Source organism: Trachypithecus francoisi, unplaced genomic scaffold (genome assembly GCF_009764315.1).
Source record: "Trachypithecus francoisi isolate TF-2019V2 unplaced genomic scaffold, Tfra_2.0 Lachesis_group0, whole genome shotgun sequence".
Classification (NCBI taxonomy): Eukaryota; Metazoa; Chordata; class Mammalia; order Primates; family Cercopithecidae; genus Trachypithecus; species Trachypithecus francoisi.
This window is the reverse complement of record NW_022681453.1, coordinates 164105487-164120178: the sequence shown is the minus strand read 5'-3', so window position 1 is coordinate 164120178 and position 14692 is coordinate 164105487. Positions and strand designations below refer to the sequence as shown.

Genomic DNA, 14692 nt, shown 5'->3' with positions numbered 1-14692 from the left:
GATTGAAAGGAGGCCTGCGATGTTCTGGGAGGTGGAACTGGGTGCTCACCTGCTTGTTTAGAAACACTTTATAGTTAGATCAGGGCTCTAAACCAGACCCTTTCTGTCTAGGAGGGAATTGGTTCTACTTAGGCCTTAAAAGGGTCCAAGACCCTTGTTAACCTCAGAGGAGGGAAACTGGAAGGAGAAAACCATGATGACCCCTATATTTTGTTCGCCTCTGTCCTCTTAGTGAAAGGAACCTCTTGGTGGTTCAGATAAGGACAGGCAGTGTGATGCCTTGGAAAGGGTTGGAGTGAAGAAATAGGATCTGGCCTTGTCAAAGTTGTTGAATGCACAGGGCTTGCCCAGAGGGTCTGGAGCTGGGTGATGCCCAAGCTGGGGTTAGGCTATCCTGCGTTTTGTTCCACAACCCACTCAAATAGCTTACATTAAAGGGAGGATTTTCTGAAAGGTTGTAGGAGTCTCATGGAACTCAAGGGAGGGGAAGTGTCACTGGCTCTGATGCATAGGGAAACCACATGTCTCAGCTGGCCCTGGCAGTCTTGGTGGATGCCTGTGGTCCCAGTACAGTTATTAATAGTGCCTCTCCTTATTCTCAAAAGTGTCCTGTTTGATTGATACATCATATGACTGTGTTGTCACAGGATTGGAATCAGGAGCCCAGGTCACCTCTCACCGCCCCTCCTGTGCCACCTCATGGTTCTCTCCACATTTGCTTTTCTCTGTCTCTCACCTCTGTTTTTGTCTGTCTCTCCCTCTTCTGGTTTCCTCTGTTCTGATTCCTGAGAGAGGGAGTGTGGAACTGGAAACACAGTGGCAAGCCCTCACAGAAGAAGTGGCAGGTCTGGCCGACACGCGAAGGGGCCCCTACTCCTGAAGTCGATCAGAGCCTGAGATGGGAAAAGAAAAGGACCCAGGGGAAGGGGAATTAGGTCCCTGGTTTCCAGCAGTGATCTTGAAGTTCTCCCCAACTTGAAAATCCTGGTGTATGGCCGGGCGCGGTGGCTCAAGCCTGTAATCCCAGCACTTTGGGAGGCCGAGACGGGCGGATCACGAGGTCAGGAGATCGAGACCATCCTGGCTAACACGGTGAAACCCCGTCTCTACTAAAATATACAAAAAATTAGCCGGGCGAGATGGTGGGCGCCTGTAGTCCCAGCTACTCGGGAGGCTGAGGCGAGAGAATGGCGTAAACCCGGGAGGCGGAGCTTGCAGTGAGCTGAGATCCGGCCACAGCACTCCAGCCTGGGCGACAGAGCGAGACTCCGTCTCAAAAAAAAAAAAAAAAAAAAAAAAAAAAAAAAAAAAAAGAAAATCCTGGTGTGTTCTTCCTATTCCATTTGTATTTGTCACCTTGGGGCTGTTTCACCTGGGTCTTCTAGTTGGATGACACCGACTGCTGTGGAATTGGGCCCGTGCTGTGAGCAGGAGTGTTGTGGCTGGCTCCAGCTCCCCGGTGGTCTTCATCCGTACCCCTGCTCTCTACCTCTGCTTCTTCCCGGCTCCTGTACCCTCCTGCCTCGGCCTTTCTGGTTTGGCTCCCTTGGGCCCCCACTCTGCCCTGGTGTAGTCTTTGTGCTTCTGTCTCTGCTACAGAATTCTTAAGGTAGAATCAACTTGCTCTGGCCCTCAGGGCTATGAAAGCCCCTCACAGCGGGAGCTGGGGCTAAGAAGAAAAACCAGACAGAGGCAGGAGGGAAGGCATCCTGAGGCCCCCCAAAAGCATGGCAGGATCTCTCAAAGCAGAGAATGGTCTAGGGCTAGGCCTGTGCTGTGCTATTTAAATTATCATTAAGTCTATTGAACCTGGAAGGCGGAGGTTGCAGTGAGCCGAGATCGCGCCACTGCACTCCAGCCCTGGTGACAGAGTGAGACTCCATCCCAGAAAATAATTTAAAAAAAAATCACTAAGTTAATTAAGTTCTTATTTTTTGAGATAGAGTCTTGCTCTGTCACCCAGGCTGGAGTACAGTGGCACGATCCTGGCTCACTGCAGCCTTGACCATCTGGGGTCAAGCAGTCCCCCTGCCTCAGCCTCCTGTGTAGTTGGGACTCTAGGCATGCACTGCCACACCAGGTTAATTTATGCATTTTTAGTTGAGATGGGGTTTCGTTATGTTGCCCAGCCTGATCTCAAACTCCTAAACTCAGGAGATCCTCCCACTGTGGCCTCCCAAAGTGCTGGGATTACAGGTGTAAGCCACCGCGCCTGGCCCCTTGAAGTTAAATAAAATACAACACTTAGTTGCGCCAGCCACATTTCGAGTGTTTGCTTGGCCACAAGTGGCTGTGGCTTCTGTGTTGGATGGCACAGATGTAGCACATGTCATCATCACAGAAGTTCCATCAGCCAGTGCTGGAGAGCACTTGCTCCCTTTTCACCCAAGCGCTATTTAAAGTGGTTTCTTTGTGTGTTCTAGTAGCTGCCACAAGTGCTCTTAGAGAATAGATTGGATGGGTGAAAAGAAAGCATGATTTGTATAAGGTTGGTGCAAAAGTAATTGTGATTTTGCCGTTAAAAGTGATAGTGAATGGAACATTTCAGGTACCTTTACTACTGGCCAGTAAGTCAGGATGTCTTCATAGTGCCTTTTATCATAGAATTCTAGTATGTTCCTGCTAATGGAGACTTTCCCATCGTTCTAGGGCTGGATTTCCCTAATTCCAGTTATTCTACTGCTGCTGCCATCATTTTTGCCATATTCTAGGACTGCGTGTGCTATTTATTCCATATTGTCTTTTAAATTGGTTCGTGTTTTTACTTTAGGTTTTTTTTTTTTGAGACGGAGTTTCGCTCTTGTTGCCCAGGCTGGAGTGCAATGGCATGATCTCGGCTTACTGCAGCCTCTGCCTCCCAGATTCAAACGATTCTCCTGCTTCAGCCTCATGAGTAGCTGGGATTATAGGTGCCTGCCACTACGCCTGGCTATTTTTTTTTGTATTTTTTTTTTTTTTTTGTATTTTTAGTAGAGATGGGGTTTCACCATGTTGGCCAGCCTGGTCTTAAACTCCTGACCTCAGGTGATCCACCCACCTTGGCCTCCCAAAGTGCTGGGATTACAGGCATGAGCCACTGCGCCCAGCCTTACTTCAGTTTGAAAAGGAAATATCCTTACTATACATGGAAAACCATCAAAGGAAAATACATTTTTTAAGCAGGTGTTTTTTTAAAGAATAATATATACATAGGGAGTGCCCACCTTGTCAGGGTACAGCTTATGACTTTCAGAGTAATGTCATGTTGTTTCCGGTGGATTTACAGTTCTCCTTATCAAATTCTAGCAGATTCCCCCCTTTATGGAAGGCTCTGAGCCTGGATTAGCTTCCCTTTTCTTTTTTTTTTTTTTTTTTTTTGAGGCGGAGTCTCGCTCTGTCGCCCAGACTGGAGTGCAGTGGCACAATCTCGGCTCACTGCAAGCTCCGCCTCCCGGGTTCACGCCATTCTCCTGCCTCAGCCTCCCGAGTAGCTGGGACTACAGGCGCCCGCCACCTCGCCCGGCTAGTTTTTTGTGTTTTTAGTAGAGACGGGGTTTCACCATGCTAGCCAGGATGGTCTTGATCTCCTGACCTCGTGATCCGCCCGTCTCGGCCTCCCAAAGTGCTGGGATTACAGGCTTGAGCCACCGCGCCCGGCCCCCTTTTCTTTAAGAAAGAGATTAGCAAATGTATTCAGGTGCTGAAGACATTGTGGTACCAAATGGAGTCTTTCTCCCTGACAAAATCAGAAGCATTTAAACAAGATCTGAGAAGGAACAACTGCTTCATTCTTACTGAAAGTACACTCTTGTCTTTGGTTCAAGAGGGGTCTATGTAGAGCAGGCCCGAGGGCAGGTACATGCAGCACACTGGAAACTTCTTGGCTACAGGTCCCCCTTCACGTTCTTGGTAATCACTGAGTACCCCAGAGAGCTTCATTTTTGTGGATAGTATTAATATTCGCCATATAGAAATCAAAAGACATTTATTTCAAAGGTCTATATTCATTAAAATGACAATCAGCCTATTACATGTTAACAAAAATAATATATTTTATAAAAAAGGACAATTTTTCCAAACAAAAAATTCAACGAAAGAGTAATTGTTTTACGTACTTTCGCAAGTCTCTTTAATGTCTGGCTTTAATAGAAAAGCTGATTCTCTCACCTCCTTCTGCATTTCATGTCATTTCTTGCCGTGTCACTGTCAGGTGGCTTCTGGAAAACTCTACTGAACACTCAGAATGACAGTGAAAATGGCAAGTCTTTATTAATGAAAATGGCTTCCATCTTGCAGACTCCTTGAAAAGGTTTCCAGGTGCCCCACCCCCACCCCCACCAGTGGTTTCCCCAGACCACCCTCTGAGAACCACTGGTGAAGTGACTGGCACACTGGACTAGAAGACTGAAGATGGCCGGTCGCAGTGGCTCACGCCTGTCATCACAACAGTTTGGGAGGCCGAGGCAGGAGAATTGCTTGAGCCCAGGAGTTTGAGACCAGCCTGGGCAACACAGTAAGACCTCATCTCTACAAAAAATTTAAAAATTAGCCGGGTGTGGTCGTACGTGCCTGTAGTCCCAGCGACTTGGGAGGCTGAGGTAGGGGCATTGCTTGAGCCCAGGAGGTGGAGACTGCAGTGAGCCGTGATTGCGACACTGCATCCAGCTTGGGTAACAGAGAGGGATCCTGTCTCAAAAAACAAAGAACAAAAAATACTGAAGATGTCTGCTTTCATCTAACACTTGACACTTACTAGTCCTGTGACCTTATGCAAAGAGATTAGGTCACCTGGAACTCCAGGGCTCCAGTTTTCTTTTGTTTTTCTTTTTTTTTGAGACAGAGTATCTGTCACCAGGCTGGGGTGCAGTGGCGTGATCTCAGCTCACTGCAAACTCCACCTCCTGGGTTCATGCAATTCTCTTGCCTCAGCCTCCCGAGTAGCTGGGATTACAAGCACCCACCATGCCCGACTAATTTTTGTGTTTTTAGTAGAGATGGGGTTTTGCCATGTTGGCCAGGCTGGTCTCGAACTCCTGACCTTAGGTGATGTGCCTGCAGCCTCCCAAAGTGCTGGGATTACAGGAGTGAGCCACCGCACCTGGCCTCCAGTTTTCTTGTCTGTAAACTCGGGATGGAAATTCTGGCTGAGGCTGTTTTACAGGGTTGTTGTGTGTCTCAAATAATGCCTGTGAAACCTCTTTCTGCCAACTGAAAGTGGTATACTTGTAAATGGCATTAGTAAGGATCTTTTGAAGTATGGTGTTGTCTCTAACATGTAGGACAGTTATTTTTTAAATACCACCATCCCATCTTTATCTCACTTAATTCTGGGGACACCTGTAAAGAGGAAAAGCCACGATTCTCAGTTTCCAGGCAAGGTAATTGAGGTGAGCAGGTGAGCGATTGGCCAGAAAACAGGGACTTATCCTGTGTGCTGCATGTTCAACCTGCATGCTGCTTCCAGTGTGTACTGGTGCTGGCTGGTGTGGTTTAGCTTGAGCTCTTATCTGACACAGGGCTGTGTGTCTGACACACTGACACAGTCAAACAGGGAGACTCTGCCACCTCCAGCAATTCTTTGCTTGAATAAATTACCTTCAGTCTGAGTCACCTAATGGATGAAACACAATTTTCAGATTTGAAGAGCTGAGGCCTCCTCCAAGCAGAGGGAACTGTTTGAGAACTCTTTCAAGTGCTGATCTAAAAACTCCCCTGGTAAACAGCCCTGGGATGGTAAATGGATTCTTTTTCTTGACTGGTGGAAGATCTGCTCGCTCTCTCAGATAAGCTTGTACTTTTGAGCCACTCCTCTCCATGGCTCATTTCCTGCAGGGAAAGCAGTCAGCTTACTCTCCTCTCTGGACATTCCCGAAGCCACCCCCACTTTGATCTGGGAAAACACATTTGCTTGTAATTGCAGGAGACAAAGAATCACGGTCAAGTCTTTTCTGTAAGACACAAGACAAAAAGCCCAAGTTCAACTGTGGCAAGGTAGCTTTAAGATGTATCTAAAGAAATGCTTTATAAAAGCTAGGTTGAACTAAATTCCACAGACTCTGCTCCTTATACACATGGCTTTACTGTCAGGGGCAGAAGCCCTCCAGCGAACTGTATTTAATTACAGTGCTTTGCCATGCTACAGAATGTGGGTTGGGGCCGGGCGCGGTGGCTCAAGCCTGTAATCCCAGCATTTGGGGAGGCCGAGACGGCCGGATCACGAGGTCAGGAGATTGAGACCATCCTGGCTAACATGGTGAAACCCCGTCTCTATTAAAAAATACAAAAAACTAGCCGGTGAGGTGGCGGGCGCCTGTAGTCCCCGCTACTCGGGAGGCTGAGGCAGGAGAATGGCGTAAACCCTGGAGGTGGCCACTGCACTCCAGTCTGGGCGACAGAGCGAGACTCCGTCTCAAAAAAAAAAAAAAAAAAAAGCATGTGGGTTGGTTGGCTCTTGCTTTCCTATGCTAATATGGCTTCCGTAAGGTGTATCTTTCAATCACATGTTTAAAGCTTAATTCAACTACAAGTGACAGCAATACAATTTTAGCTAGCTTGAACAAAATAGAATGATAGTGGAAGGGGGCCTGTCTTGGCTCAGGGAAGAGGAGTATAGGGGTAGATTGTAAGGCGTTGCTGGGTCCAGAGGCTCAAAGTGCCACTGGGACCTCCTAGGGGTCTCCTTCCCTTCTTTCTTCTCTGTCAGGCTCTCCCCTCATGGTGTCAAGATGGCTGCTGTCTGCTGTAGGCTTTCATTCCATCCTCTTAAACATCTCAGTGGAAGAAAGTTCCTCTGACAGTTTCAGAAAGGTCCCAAAATGAAGTCTCATTGGTTGTGATGGGTCACGTCTATCGCCCCTGCTCATAGAACAATCACTGTGGCTAGGAGTATGACTGTGGCTAGGAGTATGACTGTGGCCAGGCCCTGTCACATCACTAGGGACTGAGAGGTGGGGGTGAGGACCAAGGAATATTAGGGCTGTAATGCTGGGGATAGGAAAGATTTTTGTACCTCAGTACTTTTGGGAATTGTTACCCAAGTGGCTGTGACCCTCAGTGGAATGGTAACAGCTGGGTGGGCTTTTTCTTTTTTTTTTGAGACGGAGTCTCCCTCTGTCGCCCAGGCTGGAGTGCTGTGGCCGGATCTCAGCTCACTGCAAGCTCCGCCTCCCGGGTTCACGCCATTCTCCTGCCTCAGCCTCCCAAGTAGCTGGGACTACAGGTGCCCGCCACCTCGCCCGGCTAATTTTTTATATTTTTTAGTAGAGACGGGGTTTCACCGTGTTAGCCAGGATGGTCTCGATCGCCTGACCTCGTGATCCACCCGTCTCGGCCTCCCAAAGTGCTGGGATTACAGGCTTGAGCCACCGCGCCCGGCCTGGGTGGGCTTTTTCTTACGGGGATGGGGGGCGGGGGCGGGGACTGGCTTTGTGTTTACTTTCAATGCATCTTTGATGAATAGGCTTGTTGGTGGTTGGAGGTCAGCCAGTCATGCATAATTCCTGGCAGCACAACCTCATTTATAGAAGGAAACGCTGATGTCAAATCGAGTCTTCTGGATTTAATACCCTTTGATGGTCACACACTTAACACAGATAGTCACAAAAAGGGCATTGGTCAGACTGGCGGGCCCTGAACCTGCCCATCAGAATCACCCGAGGGGTCTTTTAACATACTCTGCACCCAGGTGACAATTTTGTAAAACCTAAATTTGATCAGGTCATGCCCCTGCTTAGAAAAATCTATGGTATTTTACAGTTGAAAACAAAAAACCAGGCAGGGTGTTCTGCACTTGTAGTTCCAACTACTTGGGAGGGGCAGGAGGATCCCTTGAGCCCAGGAGTTTGAAGCCACAGTGTGATATGATCATGCCTGTGAATAGCCTGGGCCTCATAGCAGGACTCTGTCTCTTAAGAAAACAAAAACCCCATCGCTTCTCGGTCTTTCGGGTAAGATCAAGTGAAAATGAAAACCCAAAAAACCCCCAAAAAACAAAAACACAAAGCAAACAAAAAGCCCTATACTATCCCATTCGCCCATCTTACCCCTGTTTTTCTCCCCTAAACAGTTAGCTGTATTAGTTTAATATATTTTAGCTGATGGAGGTATTTACTTCTATGACCAAGTAGTATGTACTGTGTGACTACTTCTTGATCTTTTTCGTTTGGGTGACTATCTGTTGACATCCTGCTGTGGAAGATGAGGTTTTGTCTCTTTTCACCCTCTGTCTCGTACCTTTCCCATCTCCTGTCCTCTCAACAGAATCCATTGTGGTCCGTATTTGATTACCTTATTGCAGCGAGGTAAGTGCTGTTCACAGTTGAGCCATCTAGTAAACTATGATTATGTTTCCTTCTTGTGATAGAATGTGTTCTTTAATTATTTCTGACAAAGGGTGCATTGGAAATAAATTACTTGAGACTTAAGTAACCCTGTGGGAAGAAAACCCACCACACAGAACCAGGTTAAAAGGTTCAATTTTGAGATACGATTGATGGCCAAAGGAAGAGAAATGGCAAATAGAGAATAGCAGAGGGAGACGGGATTTCAGTGATGAACTAGCACCAGAAAATCTTCTGCAAAGAAAGAAACAAGAAATAATCTCCCCTTTCCCACACCGTGCCATGGTCTCCCATTGCTCATGGGATGAAGTTCAGATGCCTTTATATGGCCCAGGAGGCTTCCTGGCTGCAGCCCCCACCAGGCCAGCCTGTCCATGCTGGAGGGTCGAATGACCCCGTTCTCTGTCTGGTGGAATCCCCTTTCTTCATGTCTGACTTGGGTTGGGTGGCCTTCTCAGCCGTGTGTCTGTTGCTCAGTGTGTGTAAGTAGTCTTAGCACTGCTTGACTTTAATTGTTGCTCTGCCATTTCCCAGCTCTGTGACCTTGGGCAAGTTACCCTCTCCTTGCCTTTATTTCCTCGTTTGTAAAATGTGAATAACAACAATGGCACCTACCTGTTAGGATTGTTAGCGATTGCACAAATTGGTGGGGTTAAAGCACTGACAGCAGTGCCTGCCACATAGCAGTCAGTCAGTCTGTGCCCTGTATCCATCCTTCTTTCTCCACAAAGGCAGTGTTGGTGGGTTGTATTCACCAGTGCCCTGAAGAGCTCTTGGCAGATCAGATGTCTTTAGCCACTGGGCAGGGAACCTGAATGAGTGATTCAGGCACCAGAGTGGTAGGGACTGGAGAGGAGGGTAACCCCTGCCTAAGGGGGCACCTTCTGCTTTACTCCTAGCTATTTTTCTTTCTTTAAACTAAAAATTTGAGAATTCACTTTTTTTTTTTTTAAATGTGAATTTTCCCTGACATTTACTGCACAGCATACCAGCCAAATGCACTAAGCTTATTGGCCCATAGGCCACTGCTTTGGGGCCCAGTTCTCATTTAACAGCGTAGGCGTGGGGGATGATGTGACCTGCCGCAGGCCACACGCTGACCAATCTGGCCCTCAGTTTTCTTAGTGGTGTGAATGTGGATAGCACTGGCACTGCCCACCACCAGGGAGGTGACCGTGAGGATGTGGTCATGCATGCGAGTGCATCTTGCAAAGCGGCTGCCTGCACAGTGTAACAGGTTATTATGTCTGCCGTGCCCTTGTCTCCGGGAAACTCCCTGGGTAGTTTTTAATAGGGTCTTGGGGTCTCTTTTTATACCAGGAGGAAAAATTGTATACATTTATTGAGCACTGACTGTGTGCCCAGAAATTGCTAAGTGTTTTACATTTGTATTCTCCTTGATTCCTTCTAAGAGCCCTCCCTATGGGATGGAAAGTAACAATTCCATAAGTAATACAAATGGTTCATAGAGAAGGCCCTGCTTTTAGGGCCTTGCAGAAGGAACTTTAGTCAGCATCAAATCTCTGTTTCTGATTAAAATCCTGGGCTTTGACAGCATGCTGCTTCCCACTTGCTGGAAACCAAGTCCTGTAGAAGCTCTGTGGGGCTTCTCTATTCCCTGGGCACTTCCCCTGGAGGAACAAGTCTAGTCTTGTTTTCTGCCTGTAGAAGCTGCAGCGGATGACCCTAAGCCCGGTCTGATAAGGGAGAAGGCAGAGGAAATCAGGATGATGATGATGGCACAGAACCAGGGGAAAGGGGGCAAAGCCTGTGTTGGATGTGGACTGAGGCGCTCCCATGGGAGGTAGAGCTTTTACCCTCATATTTTGGAATGCCGGCGGCATTTTCAAACCCATCTAGCAAGCCCGCAGCTTGGGATGATGGGATGCATTAGAACTGATCAGAGCCTCCTCTACCCTCATGAGACCGCTGCAATTGCATGTTTAGAAATAAAATTTTGGCTAGGTGCAGTGGCTCACGCCTGTAATCCCAGCACCTTGGGAGGCCTAGGCAGGTAAATGACTTGAGGCCAGGAGTTTGAGACCAACCTGGACAACATGTGACACCTCATCTCTACTAAAAATACGGAAAAAAAAAAAAAATTAGCTGGGTGTTGTGGCACACACCTGTAGTTCCAGCTACTTGGGAGGCTGAGGCACAAGAATTGCTTGTACCTGGGAGGCAGAGGTTACAGTGAGCCGAGATCACACCACTGCATTCCAGCCTGCGTGACAGAGCGAGACTCTGTCTCAAAAAAAATAAAATAACATTTTTCCGATAGTTACTTATGAGGCAGACCCCTCTAGCCAATAGAACACGTGTTTTACCAGCAGGTGGGTGTTGAGTCTCCAGCCCCATAGCTCGTGATCATGTGTTGTTCCTTTGGAATATCCACTTCCCCTTTTCTTTTCTTTTCTTTTTTCTTCTCTTCTCTTCTTGTTTTGTTTTGAGACGGGGTCTGTCGTCCAGGCTGGAATGCAGTGGTGTGATCTCGGCTCACTGTGGCCTCAACCTTCTAGGCTTAAGCGATCTTCCCGCCCTGGCTGTAGGCACAGGCCACCATGCCCAGCTAGGTTTTTTTTTTTTTTTGAGACGGAGTCTCACTCTGTTGCCCAGGCTGGAGTGCAGTGGCGCCATCTCGGCTCACTGCAAGCTCTGCCTCCTGGGTTCATGCCATTCTCCTGCCTCAGCCTCCCAAGGAGCTGGAACGACAGGAATCTGTCACCACACCTGGCTAATTTTTTTGTATTTTTAGTGGAGACGGGGTTTCACCTTGTTAGCCAGGATGGTCTCCATCTCCTGACCTCGTGAACTGCCCACGTCGGCCTCCCAAAGTGCTGGGATTACAGGCGTGAGCCACCGCGCCTGGCCGCTAGTTTTGTGTTTTATAGAGACAGGGTCTTACTAGATCCTCCAGCCTGGTCTTGAACTCCTGGTCTCAAGCGATCCTCCCACCTGGGCCTCCCAAAGTGTTGGGAAGACAGGTGTGAGCCACTGTGCCTGGCCATTTTCCTTTTTTTTTTGAGACAGAGTTTAGCTCTTGTTGTCCAGGATGGAGTGCAATGGAGCGATCTTGGCTCACTGCAACCTCTGCCTCCCAGGTTCAAGCGATTCTCCTGCCTCAGCCTCCTGAGGCTGAGGATTACAGGCATGTGCCACCATGCCCGGCTAATTTTGTATTTTTAGTAGAAACGGGGTTTCTCCGTGTTGGTCAGGCTGGTCTCGAACTCTTGACCTCAGGTGATCCAGCCGCCTTGGCCTCCCAAAGTACTGGGATTACAGGCGTGATCCACCGTGCCTGGCCTCCATTTCCCTTTTTTTTAAAAACTTATGCATGTGTCCCTCCCTCCCCTAGGTGTGGCTTTGTCAGGCAGATGCCTGAGGGAGAAGTAGAGGGGATGTAGGGTTTGAGTCACTGACCTGATCCCTCCTAATAGGTCTTCCCAGACCTGGGACTAACTTATTTAACTTTTTTTTTTCTCTCATACTTCTTGTATCTGGTTTCTTGACTTTTACAACATGATTAAGCCTTACACAGTCCTCCTTTGCCTTCCTAACTCCTGTCAAGGTCCAAGTTACTAGTTGCTGTCGCCAGGATGGACGGCCACCCCTTATCTCTTGCCATTCTCCACGTTCCAGACCTCCAGCCTCCTTCAGTTTCTTGCAAACACCATGCTGTTCCCATTCCCCTCTTATCTGGACACAGGCTCTGCTGCCTGCTTGGAACTCAGTATTTTTCTTCCCTCCCCCGAATTCATATTCTTTTTTTTTTTTTTTTTTTGAGGCGGAGTCTCGCTCTATCGCCCGGACTGGAGTGCAGTGGCCAGATCTCAGCTCACTGCAAGCTCCGCCTCCCGGGTTTACGCCATTCTCCTGCCTCAGCCTCCCGAGTAGCTGGGACTACAGGCGCCCGCCACCTCGCCCAGCTAGTTTTTGTATTTTTAGTAGAGACGGGGTTTCACCGTGTTAGCCAGGATGGTCTCGATCGCCTGACCTCGTGATCCGCCCGTCTCGGCCTCCCAAAGTGCTGGGATTACAGGCTTGAGCCACCACGCCCGGCCCGAATTCATATTCTTGCTTTGGACTTTTGTTTAGATAGTACTCCTCTGGAAGTTTCCTGTGACTCTCCCTCTGATACATGGTCTGGTGCCATTTTTCCCTACTGAGTTCCATGGCGCCTGGACCATTCCTACCTTGTCACTGACTTTTCTGGAATGGACTGTAATACCTACCTCACCCACGAGGCTGTAAGTGCCCTGGAGACAGGGCCATGCCTAAGGCCCAGGACCAGGTCTGGCATGTGGTAAATAAATAAATAAGTTTGCACTCAGTGTTTAACATTGACAGCATCATTTGGACTGAAGCTGCCAGAGGCGGGTGGACATTCTTCCCCAGAAAGATGTTTAGTCAGTGTTGAATCCATGTCTCTGATTAAAATCCTGAGCTTTGACAACATGCTGTCCAGAGGTCCTGGACAAAGCTTTTTAATCTATACCATGCTATCCAATATGGTAGTTGCTAGCCATGTTAATTAAAAAATTTTAAATATAATGAATGAAGTATTATTATTTTTTTGAGACAGTGTCTCACTCTGTCACCCAGGCTGGAGTGCAGTGGCACGATCTCGGCTCACTGCAAGCTCTGCCTCCTGATTAAATGATTGTCCTGCCTCAGCCTCCTGAGTAGCTGAGATTACAGGTGCCGCCCACCGTGCCCGACTAGTTTTTTTATTTTTAGCAGAGACAGGCTTAATTTCCAAAGGATCCATCCTACCGATATCTCCCCACAGTGCACAACATGCTGTGCACATACACAGTAGGTGCTCAGAAACTTTGCATTGTTACTCACTAAACTTTTTTATTTTGAGACAGAGTTGTGCTTTGTCACCCAGGCTACAGTACAGGGGCATGATCTCGGCTCACCACAAGCTCTGTCTCCTGGGTTCAAGAGATTCTTGTGCCCCAGCCTCCTGAGTGGTTGGGACTACAGTGCCTGACACCACGCCTGGCTAATTTTTGTATTTTTAGTGGAGATGGGGTTTTGCCATGTTGGCCAGGCTGGTATCCAACTCCTGACCTCAAGTGATCCGCCTGCCTAGGCCTCCCAAAGTGCTGGGATTACAGGCTTGAACTAACACGCCCAGCCTGATTAAAACTAACTAAACTAAAAACTCCTTTCCTCAGTCGCACCAGCCAGTTCCAAGTGCTCAGTAGCCACACGTGGCTGGTGGCCGCCGCACTGCACAGTGCAGAGCACAGGACGTTTCCGCCATGGCAGGAAGCTCTTTTGAGCAGTGCTGCTCTAGACACTGTCTTATACAGGTGCTACTTTAGAGGTCTATATGTTGGGTAAAGTCCTTTGTTGGTGTTTTTGTCTAGGTCCAGTAGGTGTTTGCAGATCCCTTCTTAAGCCTGAACTGTGTTTCCTCGGTTTCCCCTGGCTGCAGGATGCTCGTCAGAAGTTCCGCTCTGTTCTGGTTGAAGCAACGGTGAAACTGGATGAACTGGTGAAGAAAATTGGCAAAGCTGTGGAAGACTCCAAGCCCTACTGGGAGGCACGGAGGGTGGCGAGGCAGGTAAGATAGCCCTGTAGATGTCTCCACTACCTCAAGCCTCCCTACCCCTCAGTTTTGAGGGTGACTTTGACTCTGTATCTCCTGCTGAAGGCCAGGAGCTTGAGTCCTATATGTCTTATCTGCAGTGACCCACCCCACCGCAATCTGCTTCATTTCAGTGCTCGACACTATTAATAGGGTGTGAGTGCTGGCATTTGGATGACCCTGCAAGTGGGTGCTCCCTGAGTTGGGGCTGGATGTGCTTACGGGGACATGTCCAGAATGTGTTCCTCCTCCGCTCCTAATGACAACCTGTCAGTCAGCAGTAGGAAGATGCGCTTCCTCCCTCACGTTCGCCTCACTCTTGGGAGTGTTTAGCCTTCTGCTTCTCTTGAAACATTGGTTCTTTCTCTCTCTCTCTCTTTTTTTTTTTCCTTTTTAAGATTTGGTAGGTGAGTTCTTATACACTCCTTAGTGAATTCTGACTTCCGTGGCCATTGTCCTGCTGAAACTTTGGTTCTTTGTCCTGAAAGCCCAAATAAGAAGCAGTGAAACAGACTGGAAGGGGAGTGGCGGAGGGGAGCTGTGATCAGGCGATTGCTGGGGGCTGCTTGGAAATGGGTTCTGGTTTAGGAGTTGGTCTCCCTTTGGCTGCTGTGTGACATGATGTGCCACTTGTGTCACCTGCAGCCTCTGATAGCCACGCCCTGTGAACAGGGAAGGTAAAGCGCCCCCAATAGTTACTGGTACCTGCTGTGTGGCAGGCCCTGGGCTGGGGGCTGTATTCACCTTCCTCAGCCCGCTTGGGTTTCCCAATTAG

At 48.4% G+C, this 14692-nt stretch overlaps 1 protein-coding gene across 2 annotated transcripts in view; it reads left to right on the top strand.

The window, feature by feature from the left end:
* The window catches only part of SH3BP5 (SH3 domain binding protein 5), a 77953-nt gene that overhangs the window by 17069 nt on the left and 46192 nt on the right, over window positions 1-14692 (top strand). Inside the window, exons 1-2 of one of the 2 annotated variants that reach the window (XM_033212701.1) lie at window positions 13631-13653; window positions 13765-13893. Coding sequence is in view for 1 of the 2 variants with exons in the window: in XM_033212700.1 (XP_033068591.1) it covers window positions 13765-13893 (129 nt within the window). In the remaining variant the exon portion in view is untranslated. Of the gene's footprint in view, window positions 1-13630; window positions 13654-13764; window positions 13894-14692 lie in introns of those variants that run through there. The other variant, XM_033212700.1, reaches the window with a different exon arrangement.